The sequence below is a fragment of the Gorilla gorilla genome, chromosome 7, assembly GCF_029281585.2.
Source record: "Gorilla gorilla gorilla isolate KB3781 chromosome 7, NHGRI_mGorGor1-v2.1_pri, whole genome shotgun sequence".
Lineage (NCBI taxonomy): Eukaryota > Metazoa > Chordata > Mammalia > Primates > Hominidae > Gorilla > Gorilla gorilla.
Genome location: NC_073231.2, coordinates 114,284,294 through 114,308,441, shown reverse-complemented (window position 1 = coordinate 114,308,441; position 24,148 = coordinate 114,284,294). Strand labels below are relative to the sequence as shown.

At 33.5% G+C, this 24,148-nt stretch overlaps 1 protein-coding gene across 1 annotated transcript in view; it reads right to left on the bottom strand.

Annotated features, from left to right (window-relative positions):
* Nucleotides 1–12,969: 12,969 nt before the first annotated feature.
* Nucleotides 12,970–24,148, bottom strand: part of EMC2 (ER membrane protein complex subunit 2) — a 45,450-nt gene continuing 34,271 nt past the window's right edge. The window contains exons 8-11 of the mRNA XM_004047433.5: nt 23,914–23,995; nt 22,983–23,093; nt 20,743–20,847; nt 12,970–13,384 (exon numbers count right to left, since the gene is read on the bottom strand). Of these exons, the coding sequence (XP_004047481.1) occupies nt 13,298–13,384; nt 20,743–20,847; nt 22,983–23,093; nt 23,914–23,995 (385 nt within the window). The 3' untranslated portion in view covers nt 12,970–13,297. The remainder of the gene's footprint in view (nt 13,385–20,742; nt 20,848–22,982; nt 23,094–23,913; nt 23,996–24,148) is intronic.

The window sequence follows — 24,148 nt, the reverse complement described above, 5'->3', positions numbered from 1 at the left end:
CAATCTTTAGTGGCATCTTCATCTGAAGATATACATCACAAACATATTAATTCACTAGGCAATTAAAAGTCACTCTTCCAGTCTGGGTGACATGGCAAAATCCCGTTTCTACAAAAATTAGCTGGGCATGGTGGCACGCACCTGTAGTCCCAGTTACTCAGGAGGCTGAGATGGAAGGATCGTGTGAGCCCAGGAGGTAGAGGTTGCAGTAAGCTGAGACTGTGCCACTGCACTCCAGCCTGGCTGGACCCTATCTCAAAAAAAAAAAAAAAAAGAGTAAGACCCCATCTCAAAAAAAAAAAAAATCACTTTTATACTGACCTACTGGAAAGCTATAGGCTGATTATATGGAAATAATTTTCATTCTTATGCATTGTCTACAAACTAAATTACAAGCTCCTTGAAGGCAAGATCTAAGTATCAGATTTTTGTCTCCATGCAGCCTTCTGTTTTGTACATACCAGGACCACTGGTATATTCATTTTATAAGCTTCCAGAAACCAGGGAATATAATTGTGTACTGTAGTTAGAGTATATACAATGCTTTACATTAAGTTAGTAGATATTTAACTCAACTTTGCCTCTGAGACTGCCATTATTCAACAGATAAAAAGAAATACACAAATTACAATGAACATAATCTGCAAATCTACAAATTATGGAGAATATAATTTAATATATGAGCATTTGAGAGTTCATTCCTCATATTTAGAACCAATACTAAGAGGGTGCTTCCATGTCCTTAATATTAAAAAGGCACTCTTAGGATGACTGAAGATAATCTTTATGAACATCATCAAGCATTATAGGTCAATGTAGTAGATGCAGATGAATTTAGAAGACGAGCTTGAGCTAAGTGTGTAGTAAAATGAAATCTAAAACATATACTGAAAAAATTTTTAAGAAGAAATACCAGATACTTATGAGTTCACTTTTTATTCTATTTCCCTCATAAAATTTGAAGGGAAACAATTTTTAAACTAGTTCATTTAGATTTTCACTTGTTATAATAAAACTTACGCAATGGTATAGGTGATGATAGTTTTTCTTTAACTAAAAAGAAAACAAAAAACATAATTCTACATAGTTTAATTTCCCATATTAAAATTCCACTTGAAAAAAATGCCATGTAAACTGACAAAGCATAATACTCTTTTTAACTTTTGGGTTTTAATATTATTATAAAATTTTATTATACTACAAATGTAGTCAGTTATATCTAGAGTAAGTATGGCACACAACTGCAGTTGCATTTGGTGTTCTTGGAATATAATGATGCAAGTAACAAGAAGCTACTGCTTCGTTACCAAGAAGTCAAGTTTAATTTGCTTTCTTTTCCCCTCTCTCTTCAACTGGTCAAAATACAAGTTTCACTGCAAATGCAACAACCAGAAAACACAGATGCCATCATAAATACATAATGCTGCCAAGTAGGAAACCCTACATTGACAAATAACAGAACTCCCCATAGCAACTGGAAAACATTCTAGGCAGCATATTCAGTCCTGAGGCTATACTATAAATAAAATTTATGCATCCCTTAAAACTGAAAAATACATTTTTTGTTTTTTGTTTAACACCAACATTTACTGTTACCCAATGGGTAATTTTTCTGTCTGCTTCATATTCTTAATGGATTGAGAAATTTCCCAAGTCTTTCATTCTGAACTGCTGGAATAGATAATTGTTATCACAAAGTTCCTGCTGAGCCTTAAATAAAATTGGCCACATTCAATTAAAAAACAAAACCACAAACAGCTTTCCAACTTTACTAACCAAATTCATAGTCTGATAACCTAATTTGAGTGTTAAAGTTTAGCAATTGAATGACACTCCTCACCATTAGCTGGCTTGGAGACAAAATATGAAATCAACAAATATTCATAAGCATTCACTGTGGGCTCAATATATGTTAGATGTTGTATGGGAAAGGAAAAGGAAATTGAAGACAAGTTCCCCTCGTGTACAGGAATTTTTCGTTTAGCTTTTAGAAATTATTAATTCAGGACACTAATAAATCAAAGCAGTACTTCCTTAGATAATCTGATTTCTCGTGGGCCATCTTGCAGAAAACAACCTTTGCCTATAATTGTTCTAAAGTCTAAACATCTAAAAGTAAAAATTTCAAGCATTACATATCAACAGATATAAAAACCAGAAGAGAACAGAATCTTTTAAAGCAGGAATAAGATAAAGGCTGTTTACCTCTGCAAATAGCTTTGGTTTTAAATCCAAACAAAGTTTTACAATTTTTTCAATGATATCTTTCTCCATCATAATCACTATAACATCTCAATGCTTTTTGACACTGCCTAGTTGAAGAAGCCTATAGGCTTCAACATCTTATGCATTATCTTCTCAATAAAGATATTTAGGTCTATGGATAAATTATAAAACCAATTCTTTCTAGATTTTTTCCCAAGAAATACGCATGTATCATGTCCACCTGAAAACCATAAGAAGCCAAATAAAAAGTTATTTTCATCCACAGTTTATTAGCATTTGAAAAACGTTACTTACTGGTAATGTTCGCATCTCCAGTATTTAAGCTTACTCAATGGCCATGTCATCTGCAATTAAACTTTTTAAAAATCCATTGAACACAACAAGGTTAACATATACTGTGATTGTATGTGTGTGTATATATATATATATATATATATATACTAAATATATATAGTATATATATATAGTATATATATATAGTATATATATATATATACACATACACACAATGATCTATTTATATCTTTCAAGTATTTATATATATTTGAATTGGTACAGATAATAACATATTAAAATTAGTCCTAATATCATTGAATCAGACTTTACAATTCCTGAGCATGATTTATTATCCATCTTATGTGGGCATACAGGTGAATTGTTTAATCCGGAAATATTGAACAAAAATATTCTATCCCCTATATAGCAATCTCGAGAAAGTTACATGTAAAAACCAAGAATGATAAAATTCCACGATTTATGATAAAATTTATAAAATTCCACTATTATTATATTTGGCTTGATTTTGATTAAAATACGCCTACTTTTAGTTTAAAATAACAGACCAAAAAAAGAAAAAAAAAAAAGAAAGAAAAAACCAGCCTGCAGTTTTTATAATTTAAAAAATTTAAAACTCTAGGTGGCGTACTTCTACAGGCTTGTAGGAGGAAAATTATCCAATTGAAAAATCAAACTTTATTATTATTTCTAATCAATGACTGTTAAAACTTTGAATTGAAAACTTGTCCACTGACATTTGAGGTTTGTTAATAGAAAAAATTAAGTACAAACTCATGGCCGGGCACGGTGGCTCACCCCTGTAATCCCAGCACTCTGGGAGGCTGAGGCAAGCAGATTACCTGAGGTCAGGTGTTTGAGACCAGCCTGGCCAACATGGTGAAACCCCCTCTCTACTAAAAATTTAAAAATTAGCCAGGTGTGGTAGTGCATGCCTGTAACCCCAGCTACTACTTGGGAGGCTGAGATGGGAGAATCACTTGAACCTGGGAGGCGGAGGTTGCAGTGAGCCGAGATTGTGCCACTGTACTCCAGCTTGGGCGACAGAGCAAGACTCAAAAAAAAAAAGATAAAAAGAAAAAATTAAGTACAAATTCAAAGCCATTAAACAAAATTAGGCCATAATTTAAGCCACAAAATACCTCATTATGAGTCTTTTTAGACTAGTAAATATTTCCTTGTGGGGAAATCTTTATTATTTAGAGAACAATGAAATATTTAGCAGTATACACCCCCAAATAAAAAGAATATTGTTTTAAACTATTTTTACATCTTTAACATTTGTATTTTCAGAAATTCCTTCTCTTTCTAATATTTGAAAGACTGTGTTTGTGTAGGCATTGAAGTCCTTTCCAAATATATGTATTTCATTGCCCTTAATATTTGAGAACAATTCTGCATACATAAAAAGATAGCAACGTTAAATCTGCCAGGTGACCATCAGATTACTCTCCCCAGAGCCAGCTGATACCACAGGGCCTGTTTCTAAGTACAGCTCTGACTCCTGGGTACCACTTAAGAGGCAACCATTTGTTTGGTACCATGTCTATGTCCCAACTGCTATTACTTTCCTTAAGTCATCATATCAGTGGTGCTATTTGAAGTTTGTTTTAGTAAGACATTCTTATACAGTCTTTCCCAATGCCTCTATTTGGAACTAACCAATTTTTATTCCTCTCATAAGAACTAGAGACATATTTATCTGTGCAGTTTGGTTTTGGTCAGAGTAGGTGGGCTATTAGAAAACTGCCAGCCAATGGGGCTGTGTTGTCTCCTATGTTCTCTGGCATACTACGTATGACAGATAGATCAGTATAGTGAAACTAAATCCAAAATCAGCTGTCATTTGAGTACAACTCTTGAAATCACTGGCTATTGTTACCACTCTGGAGACCTCCAATTTCATTTCAAACAGATATGATGTTGATAGTACACATTTTTACCTAGGGTTTTCAAAAGATGATATGCATACATTTTCACATAATTCGTACCCATGTTTTCATGTAATATTTAAGTTGCCTAATTATATCTCTCAAATTAGTTATGCATGAGCTCAGATTTCTTCAGTTATGAATCCATTCCGTCTGTTTGGAAATACTCACCATTACTTGGTCTATTGCAGGTAGATGTTTCCCCAGTAGTGACTTATTTGCAAGATTAATGCCTCCAAGTTTATTGCTGGTGGCAGCAGTTTGTTGAGCTGAAAACATTTTTCAGGGTTCTAATGATTTGAATACAAATCGTATTACTTGTGATGTTTACACATTATTATATGGAGTAGTAGAGATGTAATGACCCTATTGGAATTCACCTATTTATTTGTGGCTGCAAGTGGTTTATAGAAATATGCTTCTAATTTAACTTTTATTGGCATCCAAATCTAATTATTAATCAGTTTTTTATATTAAAAAACAATTTGTATAAAAGTCTTTACATTAAGACACATGTACACGTATGTTTATTGTGGCACTATTCACAATAGCAAAGACTTGGAACCAACCCAAATGTCCATCAGTGATAGAATGGATTAGGAAAATGTAGCACATATACACCATGGAATACTATGCAGCCATAAAAAAAGATGAGTTCATGTCCTTTGTTGGGACATGGATGAAGCTGGAAACCATTATTCTGAGCAAACTATTGCAAGGACAGAAAACCAAACACCACAAGTTCTCACTCATAGGTGGGAACTGAACAATGAAAACACTTGGACACAGGGCGGGGAACATCACACACTAGGGCTTGTCATGGGGTGCGGGGGAGCAGGGAGGGATAGCATTAAGAGAAATACCTAATGTAAATGAGTTAATGGGTGCTGCACACCAACATGGCACATGTATACATATGTAACAAGCCTGCACGTTGTGCACATGTACCCTAGTACTTAAAGTATAATTTAAAAAATAAGTAAATGAAAGTATTTACATTATTCTTGTCTTCTACTATGCTCACTATAATACAAAGTTCATACTTTCTGTATCCACTGTGGTTATTACAATTGGGTTCTTAAATAAATACAAATATGCATATATACATAGAGAGATGCATATATGAACATATGTGTATAAAGAAATAATTTTTCTAAAGACCACAGGCCCAGCAGGGTGCAGTGCCTCACACCTGTAATCCCAGCACTTTGGGGAGGCCGAGGCAGGTGGATCATGTGAGGTCAGGTGTTCAAAATCAGCCTGACCAACATGGTGAAACCCCATCTCTACTAAAAATACAAAAATTAGCTGGGTGTGGTGACGGGTGCCTGTAATCCCAGCTACTTAGGAGGCTGAGGCAGGAGAATTGCTTGAACCTGGGAGGCGGAGGTTGCAGTGAGGTGAGATCACACCACTTACACTCCAACCTGGGTGACAAAGCTGGACTCAGTCTCAACAACAACAACAAAACAAAACAAAACAAGCAAACAAACCACTGGCCCATATTCACTCCCTTAAGAATTGTAAGTTTTTTAAAAAAGCTGTTGAAAGCAGTCAATATAAATCAAGTGAATTCACCTTGGCTTCTGAGAAAGAAAATAATAGTATAATTCTCTGTACTAATTTTAAAATAATATATTAAGAGAAAGATATTCAATATACAAAACAAACATGGGTAATTCAGTTCTTTACTATAGCATCTAGGGAGAATATTGTTGCTCCCCACCAAAAAAATAAAAAAATAGAATAGGAGATGGGGGGAAACATAAATCAGAAGAGGGGATAACTTAAAAAATGCCACACACAATCACAATGTAAGAAACAAAGTAACATGCAGATCTCCATGAAATCATTTGCTTCTTTCAATCATTGTTTTCAAAATACAATCTATTTGAAACCAATGGTTCTCAAATTTTAGCAGGCCTCAGAAACACCGGACAGGCTTATTAAAACACAAAGTGAACCCCACTCAAGTTTCTCATTCAGTAGATATGGGGTGGCACTCAACAGTTTTCATTTCTAATAAGCTTCCAAGTGACCAGACTTTGAGAACCACTAACTAGACCTTTCTATAGTCCATCAACATCTCTTGGCATTCACATAATCTTTAGAGTTGGGAAAAATTGGTGGCTAAGAATGGCTCCAGTTTACATTTCTCAAACTAGTCAAATTTCTAAGAATTATTTTTTCCTATTCTTTATGTGTTATATATATGATCCTCTTAGTAGTATTACTGTGTTGTTCATGATATGCAGATTAGGTTTTTTTTTTTTTTTTTTTTTTGAGACAGAGTCTTGCTCTGCCACCCAGGCTGGAGTGCAGTGGCACGATTTTGGCTCACTGCAACCTCCGTCTCCCAGGTTCAAGCAGTTCTCCTGCCTCAGGCTCCCGAGTAGCTGGGATTACAGGCATTGGCCACCATGCCTGGCTAATTTTTGTATTTTTAGTAGAGACAGGGTTTCACCATGTTGGCCAGGCTGGTCTCAAACTCGTGACCTCAGGCAATCCGCCCACCTTGGCCTCCCAAAGTGCTGAGATTACAGGCTTGAGCCACCATGCCTGGCCTGCAGATTGGATTTTTGAAGTGACTTCCTGATTGCAGTTTCTTTTAGTAGGGAACTAAGTGAAGAAGTGGAATTAAGCTACTTCTGGAAGTAAGGTTTGTTAAATAAACTATACCTAAATGTGCACAGTATTTTTAATTCATTCAAATACATACCATATGCAAGCATCATGCTAGAAACTAAAAAGGTAAACATGGACAAAAACATATAGGGTCTCTGCCCTCATGCAACTTAAGAATCTACTAAGAGAGACAGATAATCACCTGAAAATATAATTAAAGTGATAAACTCTCCCAATGAAAGGTGCATGACAGTTGTAATATAAAAGTGTATGACAAACTGATTTCCAGTGTAGCTAAACCTGTGTAATAAGTAATTCAGTAACTCTTATAGCTGTCTGCCTTAGTTTCACTTTTTTTTTTTTTGAGACAGCCTTGTTCTGTCACCCAGGCTGGAGTGTAGTGGCGTGATCTCAGCTCACTGCAACCTCCACCTCCCAGGTAGCTAAACCTGTGGTGGAAATGTAAAATTTCCAACTTCAGACAAAATGTCTGAAAGTGGCTCTGCATATCTCAGCATGTGTTATTACCAGCTATTCTAATAGGTGTTCAATGGTATCGTTATAATTTGCACTTCCCTATTAATAATGATGCTGAACATCTTTTCATGTGCTTATTATCTGTACAGCTTCTTTGATGAAGTGTCTGTTCAAGTCTTTTGCCCATTTTCTAATTGGATTATTTCTTCCTAATAAATTTTGCAAGTTCTTTATATATTCTGGACATAAGTTTTCTGTTGAACATGTGCTTGCAAATATTTTCCGTTTATGGCTTGCCTTTTCATCCTCTTTAACAGGGTCTTCTACAAAATGTTTTTATTTTTTACAAAATTCAATGTTTTTTTAAGGAATTTTAATGTCAGTTGGCCTAACCCTTGCTCAAGATTTCCTGTTTGCTTCTAAGTTTCAGTTTTATATGTTACAGTAAGGACCATGACCCATTTTGGGTTAATTTTTGTTTTAGAGACAAGGTTTTGCTCTCTTGCCTAGGCTGGAGTGCAGTGGTGTGATGACAGCTCACCACAGCCTCAAACTCCTGGTCTCAAGTGATCCTTCTGCCTCAGCCTCCCAAGTAGCTGGGACTGAAAGTACATGCCACCATGCTCAGCTAATTTTTTAAAATTTTAGAGAGAGGTTCTCACTATGTTGCCTACCCTAGTTTCAAACTCTTGGCCTCAAGCTGTTCTCCCACCTCAGCCTGCCAACTAGCTGAAATTATAGGCACAAGCCCCCCATGCCTAGGGAGTAAAAGTTTTTATAAGGTAGAAGGTTGAGGTTGAGGTTTGTCTTTCTTAGCTATGACTATTCAATTGTTCCAACACCCTTTGTTCGAAATTCAATTTTTCTAACACAATTCATCTATTGAATTGCTTATGTACCTTTGTCAGAAGTTAGTTTTTCATACTTGTGTAGGTCTATTTCTGTACTCTATTCTGCGTCTATCACTGAGCTATGTGTCTATCACTACCAAAACCACACAATCAGTACCAATATCACAGTCCCGATTCTGTACTTATGTGTCTTAATATCTGGTAGTGTGATTCCTCCAACTACATTGTTTTCAAATTGCTTAGGATATTCTAGTTCCTTTGCTTTTTAATGTATTTTAGAATGAGCTTTATTCCGATTCTTTAGAATCAGAATCATTCAACAAAGAATCCTTCTGGGATTTTTATAGGACTTGTATTAAACCCATAAATCAACTTGGGGGCAACTTAGTTAATATATTGTCTTCCAATTCATATAAATGGTTATGTTTCAGACTCTTTTAAGTCTAGACATTTACAATCTATTATCTCTCTGAAGACTGCTACCTGGAAGATTCATCTGCATAAAACCTTGGTCTCCACAACCCCTTATCGTATCCCAGACACCAGTTTCTATCGATAATAACCAACTCCCAATCAGAAAATCTTTGAATTTGTCTATGACCTGGAAGTCCCCACTTCCAGTTGTCCCACCCTCCTAAGCTAAATCAATGTACATGTTACCTGTATTGATTGATGTCTTACGTCTCTCTGGAACGTATAAAGCCAAGTTGTAACCCAATCACCTTAGGCACATGTTCTCAGGATCTCTTGAGGGCTGTGTCACAGCCCATTAGTCACTCATATTTGGCTCAAAATAAATCTCTTCAATATTTTAGAGTTTGACTCTTCATCAAGGTCCCGTAGGTGTTTTGCTGGATTTATACTTAGTATTACATTTTGAAATTGTAAATGGTGTTAGCATATAGAAATACAATTTGATTTTTGTGTGGTTGATCTTGTATTCTGTGATCTTACTAAATTCACTAGTTCTTGTAAGTTCTTGGAGATTTCTTAGGACTTTGTATGTAGAAAATAATGTTAAATGCAAATATAAAGTTAATTTTTACATTTCCAATCTCTGTGCCTTTTATCCCCTTTTCTTATGTTATTGCACTGGATATCAAGTACTACATTGAATAGGAGTGGTGAGTGTGCATATCCTTATCTTGTTCCTAATCTTAAGAGGAACGCATTTAGTCTTTCATCATATATTATTTTGTAGATGCTGAATGTTTGTGGAAGAAGGAAGTATAACAACTTCATGGACTTTAAGTGTAGCTGAATTCAAAGTGTGGGAAAGTGGAAGGACATCATTTACAATTAAAGAAATCTAAATTCTCTCCTTGATTCTGATACTATATAGACCCTCAAAGGCCATGTTAAGAGCCAATAAATGGAAAACAGCAAGAGTTTTAATGGTGGGGGCAGAGGGGGAGGGAGCAAAATGGCATTATATTATATTCTAAATATTTTGAAATCGTTCTCATATTGACTGTAAATGAAATAACATCTTAAATAATTTAAAAACAATTTAAATTAAAATATAATTTACCTTTTTATTTAATTAAAAATTGTTTTACAAATCAGAACATCTGAATTATAATCCCTGATCTGCTAACAAGCTATGATCCTTGCATATAACTGGCTCTCATTTTTGTCACTCTAAAATTAGAACATCACAAGATAGCCAGATGCAGCAGAGGATACCAGAAAAAATGCTGACTTGGAAACCCCTGACATCCTGGGTCTGGTCCATGCTCTGTAACACAAGAGGGTAATTTATCTGAACCTCAGATATCCTCATCTTAAAATGAAGTACAACAAAATCATCTCCAAAGTCCTGTCTAAAATCCTATGGTTCTATGAAATGAATTAAAATGAAGTTACTTTGATGATATGTGGGCTACAGTATATAAGACAAAAAGATTAATTGAAATATTTGTCAATAAAAAGTTGAAGTATATGCTTGCAGCATACTAAAATACTGGTCTTCCCTTTATATTTTTCTCTACATCCTCTTGTGCCCCCAAATCAGTATTATTTTTATGGTTAAGCTGTGTAAATATGTCCCCTTTTCACCTCTGTTGGCTTAGAATGCTAGGAGCTGAGCTGCAGTAAGACATTACTTCTTTCGTTATATGTAATTATCTCCTTGCTTTAAATGATTAGATTCTGAAATAGCATTCCTGACATGTCTAAAATAAGAGTTTTACACTTAAAAAATGTTGAAGAGTAGATAAGCAGATATATTAGTCAGAAACATACATGGCTAAAGTAACAGGAAACCAAACAGTGTCTTAAACAATCTGGAGTTTATTTTTTCTCATTTAATAATTGGGGAGTTTGGCAATTGCTCATCTTGATTTGGGTGTTCAACAATGCCATATCAGGGACCTAGGATCCCCTTAATCCTCCTTCAGTTCCATCTCTGAAATGTAACTTTCATTCTCACATTTGCTGTTTCATGGTTGTTTGATGGCAGCTGCACCTTTAGGCATGCCGTTGGCCAGAAAGAGGAGAAAGAGGCAATGACTGTTACCACACAAAGCTCTGATTTTTTAATTTGAAAGGAAAGCCCTTCTCAGTGGGGTTCTGTTCATTTCATTCAATTTCTCAACTGCAGTAGCCACATATCAAGTACTCAATATCACATATGGTTAGTAGCTACCACAATAGAGAGAGAGAATAGATGGTTGATTTCCTTCACTGCAAAAAGTTCTGCCTCGTACTAATCAGACTATACAGAATAAAACTACCACTTCTGTTTCAGATCAATGAAGGTGCAACCTCTGGAGTTGGGGTAAGGTCCTAATCTCTTTGAGGAAGAGGGATCCTTGCCACTATCGGATCAAACTAAGGTACTGCTAAAGAAGAAATAAAGGTAATAGCTGTAGGCAACTGCCTGCTGTAATGGGATTATCAGTACATTTAAGCTGAAGTTTATAAATAACTAAGGATTGGCAATGTGCTTAACAAATATAAAATCTTGGCAAGAAGTTATTAAAATTTTGAAAAAATGAAGTGATACTGGTCAGGCTCAGTGGCTCATGCCTGTAATCCCAGCATTTCGGGAGGCTGAGGCGGGTAGATCACTTGAGGCCAGGAGTTTGAGACCAGCCTGGCCAACATGGTGAAACCCCATCTCTACCAAAAATACAAAAATTAGCCAGGCATGGTGGCACATGCCTGTAGTCGCAGCTACTCAGAGGCTGAGGCACAAGAATCGCTTGAACCTGGGAGGAGGTTGCAGTGAGCTGCGATCACGTCACTGCACTCCAGCCTGGGTGACAGAACGAGACTGTCTCAAAAAAAAAAAAAAAAAAAAAAACAAGTGAAACTAAGGCAGACAGCTATAAGAGGCACTGAATTACTTATTACACAAATATAATTGCTAGAGTAAACACTAATCCAGTGACTGACGGGGAGGAGGTTTGAAGGGAAAAAGGTAGTGAGACAACGTGCAGGCACTATTTTCTTTACAGAAAATGTAAATTTCAAATGGTTCTTCATGTTGAAAATGCAGTTACTAATTTCATGTGTACAAAGACGGGATCTTTGTGGTAATAAAGATTAGTAGAGAATTACCTTCAGATGAGAAGAGTTCTTTCACAGAATATATTAATCAGCTGCCTATTACTCATGGCAGAATAAAACGAAAATGACTGTAATATGAAAGATTAGACTAGATATGGAGAATAATTTATTAGCAGAACTATTCAAAAGGTTAAAAGAAGCTGATATTGACAATACTTTTCTTTCTAAACACTTCTAGATTGTCAATTCCTCCACAATCCCCACTTGTCCAAAGCAGCAATAACAAGTCTGCAGATGCCTCTGTATATTTTTAGTAAAAATAAATTTAAATATATTTATTATAAACAAATACCATAAATATTTGCTGTGAACAGTTGCTATTTTAAAAACTGATTTGTGTCTAAATGAAATTTAACTTTCAAGTCTCTTCTATTTTATTGAAACATGTCAAATACTGTTGAAGGTAGCATAATGGTTGTTTATTATGAAAAGAGAAAAATAAAAAATTCTAACTAAGGTAATGATAGAATAGGAAAATTTTAACATTTTTGTTTCTAAGGATAGTTTTAATTTTCTTATTTTTTTCAAAATTAAAAATAACTACAACCCCTTTAATCCCTACTCTATATGATTCTTTAATATTCTTTCATGTAATTTACTATTAAAGGGTTCAATAAATATAACTTGCATAAAAGTTAAATTTAAGTGTCATAACACATATTTATCTTAAGGCATTTTATATGTAAAAATCTCAATTACGTCCTATATCAAAACAAAAATTTTACAAAGAAATATTGCTGAACTTTGGAGAATGACATATTTTAAGCAAGATTCATCAGAAGGATATTACAGCAGATAAAACAATTCAAATAGCCCACTGGAATGTACAGCAAAATCCAATTCAACAATATAAACAAAGTCAAAATAATCTGCTTCGGTCAGCTACATATGCTGTGTCTTCGCTATCACCAGTAAGGAGTTAACTAGAAACTGAGTTCTTAAACAATATATCCACTGTGAGTATAACAAAATGAAGTTAGAATGTTCATATGCAAGTTTAATAAATCATCATGGTTTATTTAACAAGGTTATACTACATTAGAGTTTTATATATATATATATATATACATGTATATGTGATATGAAGAGACTGATGTACAATCAATAAGTCTTAAATCTCTCTTCCATGGATTTCCCCCATCTTCCCACTTAGCAGTAAAAGGCATTTTTAGGTTTATATAAACACATTCTTTACAACTGCCTTCTTAACAGAAAATTACTGTAGTATATAAATAGCACTGAGCATTTAGTAAATAAGTTACAGGCCAATAAGTTCAACTGTGCAGTTGTGAAATCTAATGTCAAAGAGTTTTTGAAACCTTAAGACTGGGTGATCTGCAATGTTTCCAACATGTCTTCGACAGCCTTCAGAGAATATTTGGTTTCCTTCTTACTTCGACCTGCAAACTAATTAAAAAAAAAAGCTCAATTAGGCTCAATTTCAGTGTCAGGTTAAAAATGACAATCTTATCTTCACATTGTTAATGAAACTTAACATTGACTATTTTATCACTAGTAGGAAATCAAATATATTCTTTGCTTTTTCAATAAGAATAAAATTTGAGTATTAAGGACATTTTCCTTTAAGGTCTTACCTTCAGCTGAAGTGTACAGAGAGTTCACTGCACACTTGGCCAGTTTAAGTGTTTACATAATATAATAACCCATAAAATCATGTATTTGAAACTATCCTATTCAGACCAAAATAATATGAAATAAAAAGTATAATTTTAAAATGCAATTTAGCTTATATTTACGTAGTGTAGGAGTGTGAACCACTTCCACTTGTCTGATGTCTAAACAGATTTTTACAATTTCAAACAAAGGTACAATACAAATACAAGTTATTTCACTAAACATTTTAAAGTTGCAAGTACTCTCTAAAATTATTTAAAGTAGCTCATAATTTTTTTTAAGTTTCCAGATTTATTAGTTAACTAAATGATATGGTTCTGCAAAGAGCTGTCAAGTAAAAACCTATGCTACACATTAAAACAATGTAAACATGTTTTAAAATATGCATTTCTACTTTATTAATTGTAATTTATTTACATTATAAAACTAATTGGGATTGGATTTTACTATGAAAACAAAATAAATACATCAATATATACACAAAATATACCCTATATTTGTGTATTTAAAAGCAAATTCATGGCATATTAAATTCAATATCGTACACATAACCGCTGGAGGGAAACACTGTTGAATACCACATGCTGATTTCAAAATGAGTTTGTTAACTGGACTGACAATTCCCATCATTTATCAGTCTGATTTAAAACAAAAGATTTACTAGATAAGTAAGTGTTCCTTGATGGAGATGGGAGAAAGTTTATTGTGTGTGTATGTGTGTGTGTATATATATACATATACATGTATATAATACATGTATTATATATGTATGTATATATGTATATATATTATATATATATATTATATATTATGTATATATTTTATATATATATATGTTACCCATTTTCTCCCTGGTTAAATATGATTAAAATACTTGGTATTAGCAACATCTAGTGTTTTCAAGTTAACATCAAACCACTCAATACATTTTCAAGTGAATGATCATTTCTTCAAGTGACAATGCTGTCTTAAGCACTTAGTACTTGATTTATGATGTGTTTCTAGTCTTCTGTAATTAACTTAATTTGGCAAACTTCTCATGACCTGTTCAGAAAGATTAAGTGATCAAGCACAGGTAACATCATAGAAGTAACAGGCTTCAGGAATTGGTAACCTGTCTCTGACCCCTCTGGCTACAGCTTAACATTATGATTCCCTCACTTCCTACACTCTAAACCATTAGATTAGTTTCTGTAGTTGAATCCTGATTTGAAAAAGTAAATAAAGGATGTTTCTAGGGGAAATGCCAGAGGAAAAAAAAAAAAAAGCTTCTCATAAAAATCAAGATCACCTTGCCTTTCAAAAGGCATCACGAATTTAAGGAATTCATATGTTAAATATGGTAACAGCAATATCACATTTAAAATTTTGTCTTTTTATAATTTCCCCTGAGGACTAAAGGCTGTGAGGCATGCTTATTACTTCTGTTATCCAGTTAATAAATTCACTTACACAAGGATTTACCAGAAACAGAAAGCTTTTTCATTTACCACCATTTATGAAACATAAATAGGAACGGTCCTAATCAGATACTTAAAGGTCTAATTCTGAGAAAAAGTTGTATGGGTTGGGAGAGGGGTACAGAATAGGACATCACATAGTAACATTACCACGTAACATTTATTCTAATTGCTTTTAAATACCAAAGTAAAAATAAAAAAAATTATGTAGAGCTAAAACCATAACATGTATTTTTAAATACAGTATTTTTCTTGGTTTATACTTAAACATAAAAATAATACAGTGTGATCTTTTAAAATTAGCTAATTTTAAAGAGTCACCTGAGATGGTGTCAACATTACTCACAACCAGTGCAATTTAGAATAAACCAAATAAATTTACTTGTGTCAGAACAAATAAAAGAAAGTTGGAAATACAAATCTATCACTTCAAATTTAATCTGACATGCAATTATTCTGTCTATTCCAGAATTGTATGGCAATTTAACTGATTAAGTCAGAATCATTTTTTCCCTCAAATCATGATTTAATTTTCTGTTTCCCAAAAGGATAGTAACAGAATCACTGCTGCAATCATAAATATCATATAAATCACTAGCACAGATTTACCAGTGCACCAAAGAAGGATTTATCTGGAAAATCATTGTGAGTAGGTTCACATTAAAGTTTTTCATGTGCATTAATCAAATGTGTCTGCTTCTACTGAACATGCTAAACCAATTACCTAATTGAAGAGCAAATAGTAGCCATATTCTGTTTCATCATTAAGTGGAAACAAAGAAAGAAAAGCAGTTCTTGAAACCTAATTTTCCCTAATTTATAAATACGTAGAAAAATCACATACGAAATATTATATACTCTATACCGGTTTATATTCCTAGATATGATTAAGAAATTCTCACTGAGATCCCAAAGATTTACCTAGTTATCAAGAATGTCATTCTCTGAAAGTTATACTCTGTTACATTATTCACAAATACTGTATTTTTGTTTTCATACAGTTAGATTTTGCTTAAGTAAATCTTTCATAATTCTCTGTAAGATCTATAAGAAAACTCACCAGAAAAAAACATAAAAACAACCAAACAATAAAAACTTGCTTATCAAATTCAGAGGTCAGTGATTCATGCATTGTAATAACTGAGATACCTTGCTTGGGCTTAAATTTACCTTTACATAATTTGTGGAAAATACATGGGTAGACAAAGTAATAGGAAAAATGAAATGGACTGTAAATGAATGAATCTCAAAAACACGCTGAGTGAAAGAAGCCAGACACAGAAGAGCACATAACCTATGAACTCATTTATACAAAGTTATAGTACAAGCAAAACTAATGTTTGGTGATAAAAATTAGATCAGTGCTTGTCTGTCTCCCAGTGGGGGATGAGGCTGACTGCAAAATGGCAGAAGGAAAGTTTCTTGGGTGACGGAAATGCTATTTTGAGTGGGGGGCTGGTAAGGGGATGTACACATTTGTCAAAACTCAGACTGTATACTTAAAATATATGCACTTGATTACATGTAAATTATATCTCAATATACCTCAAGAGGGTCTTGTCACACTGAAGAGACAGGGAAAAGGAAAAACATAATAACTTATGTTTTAATTTCTTTAATTCTCAGAATATTTCATTATGGCCATTTTGCAGAAGAAAAGATACAGCAAGAGATGCTAGGTAATTTATCCAAGTTTGCATAGCTAATAATTATATCAGAGTCAAAATTTGAACCCAGACAACATGGGTTCAAATCTGTAATCTTCTCTTTACTACATTGAACTAGCTTCCATGGATGGGACTCATGATGGAACACAAAGATGGACAGAAACACTGGATATCCATATGGGGAGCAATGGACCCCCTATTTCACATCATACATAAAAATCAATTCCAGGCCAGATGCGGTGGCTCACACCTATAATCCTAGCACTCCACTGGGAGGCTGAGACAGGAGGATTACTTGAGGCCAGGAGTTTGAGACCAGCCTGTGCAATACAGCTGGACCTCAGCTCTACAAAAAATTTAAAAGTTAGCCGAGCATGGTGACATGCGTCTACAGTACCAGCTAGTTGGGAGGCTGAGGCAGGAGGATAACTCAACCTGGGTGGTTGAGGGTGTAGTGAGCCATGATCATGCCACTGCACTCCAGCCTGAGCAACAGAACCAGATTCTGTCTCAAAAAAATAAAAATTAAAAATTAAAAATAAATCAATTCCAAATGGGTTGTGGATTAAATACGAAAAGTAAAAGAACAGAAATTCTGAAGACACAGAGAATTCTTTATGACCGTGAGTAGCAAAAGATTTCTTAAACAGAACACAAAAAACACAAACAAATGACTGACGCATCTGAACACATTTCATTTCAGAACTTCTATTCATCAAGATCATATGAGCAAAAAAGTAAGAAGTTATACATATTTGCTTACACATATAACTAAAAAAGGGCTCATAAGCAAAAAACTAAAGAAATAAGTCATGCAAACCAATGAGAAAAACATTTCACGAAAGAGGACATCCAAATGGCAACTGATCATCAGCGACATGCAAAATAAAACCATGAAGTACCACTCTACACATGTACCAGAATGGCTGTAATTACAAAGACTGACAGAACCATGTGTTGGTGAAGATGTGGGGCTATTAGAACTCTTACTGCTGGTGGGAGTAAACTAATTTGGAAAATTGCCTTTAACTACTAAAGTTAAATATACATATATTCTATGACCCAGTATTTTCACTCAAAGGTATACAGAACTGCACACACATTCCACCAAAAGACCTGTACAGCAATATTCAGTATAGTTTATTCAAAATAGCCCAAACAGAAAATATTCCAAATGCATAGCAATAACTAAATTATAACATTCATACAATGAACTACAGAAGAAAATGAATGAACTACAGACATAAACAAGGATAAATCCCATAAACTGAATAATGATAGAAATATGCAAGACAAAAATGAATACATACTGGCTGATTCCATAAACTATAGGGTTATAAGTGAGTACTCTTAAGGAATACAAAAGGAGAAATTAAGAGGACTTACCAAGAGAGCTTTGGGATGCTGCAATGTTTATATTTATTAGCCTGGATACATTTACCTTGTATTAGTCACTGAAAGGCACATTTATAACTTGCATCCTTTTTTCTGTTATAATTATTTCTATGTTATTAATTTAGTAAAAATTGATTTTAAAATAGTTATGTCAAAAAAGCACTCTGAGTAGCTGTTTCTCATAAATATCTTAAAACAATTATGTAGTATGCATAACGTTACTTTTATATTACACAAATCTTTTTTTTTAATATTACATAAATCACACACACCCACACACCCCCAAGCCTACTCTGTGTGGAACTCCATTACAGATCTGAGCTATCCCAAACTGCATTTGAAGAAGCACAGTCTCACTAAAATTTATAAATACTCTGACTTAGAATATGCCAACAAAACTAACATGCTCTATAACAGACAATAAAAATACACAAAGGTGACTTTCAATGATGTGATTATGGAGGCACTACATTTTTAAAATCTCCTCAGTTTTCTCCAACCAGAAGGGCAAAAACAAACAACAAAAAGCCAGCACCAAAACCAACATAACAGAACCCACGCCCACAGATGACATTTTCAAAAAAACTAGGTAACAGTCAATTTTCCAAACCCTAGAATGTGACTATGTCATCAAGAGCACCATGACCAACAAAAGATTAACAACTGTGTGGTGGGAGAAATAGAAAGTAATAGAGGACAACCTACTACTCTACAAGAAACCAAAAACCAAACAAATTATGAATTCTTAATCCACTAAACAAGAAAACCTGAGATGATGCAGCTGCCAATGGCCTAGAAGTCTTCATAAGCTCCAAAACAAAGATAAATGTAAAAAACTGCTCATAAATGTGAGATTAGACAAGTCTAACCGTCTAATATCTTAAAATTTCTAAAATATCTAGCAAACATCCTCTTCCAGAAGGACAAAACCTCACACCCTGAAGAAAAACAATTAAAAATTGAAACCAAACTGAACAGGGCAGAAACACCAGGGCAAGAAGGAAAGATGGTTCAGACAAGGAGGGGTGAGGAAAGGAGTGATACCCAGAGGCAGCAATCCCAGAAGAAAACAAAACAAAAAGGAAGAAACACAAACTGTAACAACAATATGTAACATTTAAAGTGAGAGCAACACCTCAGAATTCAAGACTTTGAGGGCTCTAGAAATAGAACAGAGGGCTGAAGCCAGAAAATCTTTCTGAGTCACACTGAGTTCTAAGACAGACTGGCCATTCACACTCAGTTCTAAGAAAGACCGGCTATACAAAGAGGTCATATTTGAATTCTCTTTAGCAAAAAAGGAGACGGCCATAGAATAGCCAAGCTGGGAAAGCTACCCTAACCTATCTCCAACTCCCTGCCATTCCATAAACATCGTCTCCTAATAGTCCAGGAAAACTACCTCATTTAAACATGGAGGAAAGAAAAATATGAATCGAATTCATATTTTTATAAAATACAGAAAATGACAAAATAATTTGAAAGAAAATGAATAAAGGACATAGAAAAATGAAGTCTAATACATGTATTACTGAAACCCTGAAAAAGAAAACTAAGCAGAGAAAAAATATTTGTAATTCTAAAAGCAACTTTTCTCAAATAAAAGGGCTAAACTGATGTACTAAATGGGTGTACTGTGTATTTGGGAAAACTGACCCAAGAATAATCAATAAAACAAATCATAGTAAGACTACTGGATTTTAAAGATAAAGAAAAAATTCCTTTGCGTAACCAGACAAAAAGTCACTTATGATAAAAAGCAAGTCAAGACGGCATCATACTTCTTGACGGCAACATTTTATTCTGAAACAGAATGAAATAGCTGGGCATGGTGATGCCTGCACCTGTAGTCCCAGCTACTTAGGAGGCTGAGGTAAGAGGATCACATGAAGCCAGGAGTTCATGGCCAGCCTGGGCAATATAGCAAGATCTCGTCTATATTAAAAAAAATACAAAACTGAACAGTATGCTTAAGATACTTAGGTAAAGTATTAACGGGTATATAAAAAGCCAAATTGTCCTTTAAATATAAAGGCTATAGACAAATAAGGCTGAAGACATAAGAAGATGTGTTTTCCCATGAGCAAATTTCTAACGAAAAATAATTTCCTAAAAAATCTGCTAAGGACGAACTTTAGAAAACTAAGATACAAATGGAGAAGTTTCAGTGAAGGATCTGAAGTGTAAGCAGACTGCACAAACTTTGTTATGCAGTTTGATTAGTTTAAGGCTTTCTTCCTTCTTTACTATTTCTTGAGATACCTATGATTAATAATACACTCACATACCCAATCTGCTTCTGAAATGTGACATGATATTTATTTATCCTTTCTGAGTTTTTAGAATTACTTTGCATTTGCCAAATGCAGAACCACTGTGATTTCCATATGGTAAGGCTAATTATGAAATAATAATATTAACAGATTCCTCTTGAGGGGAAAAAAAGGTAATCTTAAAACTACAAATTAATTCAAAACACAACACATTTGATAAAGCCCCAAAGGCATATATAAGTCCAATGCTAGACATACGACTTTGTAGTTTGTAGAAACAAAACTAAGAAATACATTAACTGACCTACATAGCAAAATGATCAATATATACTAACCTGATAAGCTCTGTTTATTTGACTAGCTGCCCAACTAGCATATTTCATGTTGTCCTTTTTCGTTTTTGCGCTTGCTTTTGGATTAGAAGCAATATGACTTGCCGACTAAAAACAAATAAAAACATCAAAAGCAAAATTCCTTTTTTGCTAGTCAAGATAATCAAAAACATAAGGGACATGGTTGCAATAGGATAATAAAGAATTTTTAAAAACTGTATTAAAATAATTGTTAATATAAACATAAAGTTGAATATTAGTGCTTAAAAATGAAAATATATTTTAAAATATAGTATAAATCCAAAATAGTGGAAAAGGAAAAGATATTTTAAATAATACCTAAAATTATTTAATTATGTACCTGTAACAGCTCTTAAAGGTAAAATTCCATATCATTTAAATAAAGAAGCTATAGAAGAACACTTTATAAACCAAAAGCACTTTACCACTGTAGGATATTACTGGTGTTATTTCTTATTACTGAATTACATAACTTGCCTATGTCAGAATCATAGAATTATTGAATATTTATAGAAAAAGGAAACTCAAAAATAATTTAGCCTGACATCCTACATTAATAGGTTAAATAAATTTAAGTCCAATAAGAGAGATTTAACTTGACCAAAGCAAAATAATGGGTCTTCGAAATAAAGAAGATCCTTATCTCTAATCCATTTCTCTTTTCACTATACCATGAGTTTTCAAACTGTGTTTCAGAGAATTAGTCCCTGCAATTTGATCCACCCTCTCCTTTTTAAAAATGTATTTAAATGAGCGGTTCTTAATCTGGGATCTGTGAAAGAATCCATAAAACCCCAAAATCATATGCTAATTATTAAATGTATATATTACTGTGAAGAGTAAGATATAACTTGATTCCTATTCTTAAATATATTTTACTCTTAAAAGAATATGACCATGTGATTCAAAAAAAGGTTAAGCCTTTGTTTTATGCCAGCCTGTGCTACAGGCTCTTTCACCTATGTCTCCCTCTCTGCCAGTGAAGAATCTATATCCCCAAATCTGATTTTTATACCTCTATGACTTTAATGTTACCTTCTTCTTATGAATTTTAGCAGATGCAGTGGTTACGAGAAAAACTCTGGAGTTAACTTCCTGGGCTGGAAACCCAACTCGATCATTTAGGAGCTCTGTGCCCATCTTTGGGCAAATTAATTAAATCTGTGTCTCAGTTTCACCACCTGAGGATAGTATTGAGAGCACCTACTCAAACAGTTGATGTGCAGATTTATTTATTTAAAATAAAAAACAGAGCTCAGAACAATGCCCAGCACATGAAGTGCCATGTATAAGCTATTATTAATTTGTTGTATATTATATAGTTTTTAAAATTAGTATTTATTTGATACAGAGATACTTCTACTATAGCGTATTTTAAAGTCATTGCAATTGGCTTTGCTAAAATCCAGGAAAATTTTCTTGAAATTCATTTGAACCACCTTCTAACCATATTTTGCCATTCCTCTTTAAAAATTGTTTCATTTTTGTTTCTTCCTATTTCCATTTCTTCACTCAGTTCCTTTCCACTGAGCTGCAACAAGAAGACACTCATCAAGAAGTCAAAGGAACAGGATAAATAAAAAATTCAAAGAACTAACTTACATATTAAAGTTTATTTCTCCCAGCGTTTCTTATTGTAGAGAGGTGCTCACTTTATGTTTTAAAGGTCAGCAGATTCTTCCTCTATTTCCCACAGCTCTTATTAATTGACTTTTCTAAGCTCTGCATTTGGCATACCTAAACAATAGGTCATTACATACTTCCCACAATTTCCAAACTGTTTTTCTACACCATAAAAAATGTTTTAATTTGATGTATTAGGGATTTGATTTCTAATGTATTTTATTGGCACAGTTTAAAAATACCTCATACGACTATAATTTAGGGAAGAAATACAATAATGTTGGGCATAAACCCAAGAATATCAAAACAAGAAATCATGTTTTTTTTCCTATCTGTCACTATTTAATTTTATAAGGGCAGATTTCAATTCTGATATGATAAAAGATAGTTTACAAAAAAAGAATGTCAAACAGCTAGGCTGTATTAACATTCAAAAAGAAAACTGGCTTACAAGCTATTGCTCAGAATTAATTACAGAAAAAAACATATGCTTATCAATAAAATACAAAAAACAGGAGAGGAGTGATTGAAGGGGATAGTTAAATGGATTTTAAGTGACAGATTTTTAAAAATAACATTAAACATGCACCTCAACTCACCATATAAAGTCCAAACAAAGCTCTCATATTTCTGTTGTTCAGTTTCAATGCCTGTGCAAAATACTTTCTTGAAAGTTCGAGGTTTTCAAGTCCACCTTGGGTATACTTAACCTGTTAAAAATTGCAAAGTGCTGAAAACTGTTTATTTTACTACTTTGAAATATAGCATGGTTTCATCATACCATAGGCATTAAGTAATCGAAACAGATATTCTCTGTAAACAAATACAAGATGTTAAAAGAATTCACCTAAAGGTTTTTAAAGCTAATCTAAAATTTCAAACATAACCTTCCCCAAAAAAAGCTATTCTATTCTACGAACATTGAGATGACTGAGTAGTTTCTAAAACAAAAATGCTGCCGCAATAAAAAAGCCAGAATAATTTCTATTTCAGCTGCCTCGCAAATGCTTCACCTCACATTGTATTTTCTATTACTGGCATTATAAATGTGGCCTTAAATATTGAATTGTCCTTTTATAATCTGCATGGACATTCTTTAATAATGAAGTCCTTCTAGCCTTATAGCATTCAGTTGTACTGCTATTCTTAATAATATGCAAATTAAATAAATACTTATGTCCCAATTGGCTTTAATACAAATTTCCCAGAATATGGATTTAACAATCATAATCACTATAAATGTCTCACAAGCCATTAAGTGGTGACAAATGTGATATAACTTATAATTAGGAAAGAAAATAGTATACAAATATAAAAATACAAGGAATTTCACTGTTTTAAGTATGTCTTAAGTCAGTATTACCACTGCAATGTTAAAAATTTTAAACTTTTATTCCCACAATTCAATGCTCATCAGATGTTTTAAATATTTATATACTTGCTTAACATCAAGGAAATATTCTTAGTTCCATAATAACACCGAATAGTAACCAAAATAAAATTATATGCCATTGTTCTGAAAACACTTACTTCAGCATACTGCTGACAGTATAAGTGGTTGTGTGGATTAGTCATCATTAGTTCCTCTAAACAAAAGGCTGCTTTTGCATAGCTAAAAACACATCAAGAGGAGAAATTAATTTTAAAAGTCACAAATTTTTATCTTAGTTAAACCTTGAAATAATTTAAAAACAACTTTAGTCATGTTAAACAATTTATTCCCAATATAATTTACATAGCTTTATTAATAAAGTATTTGTCATCT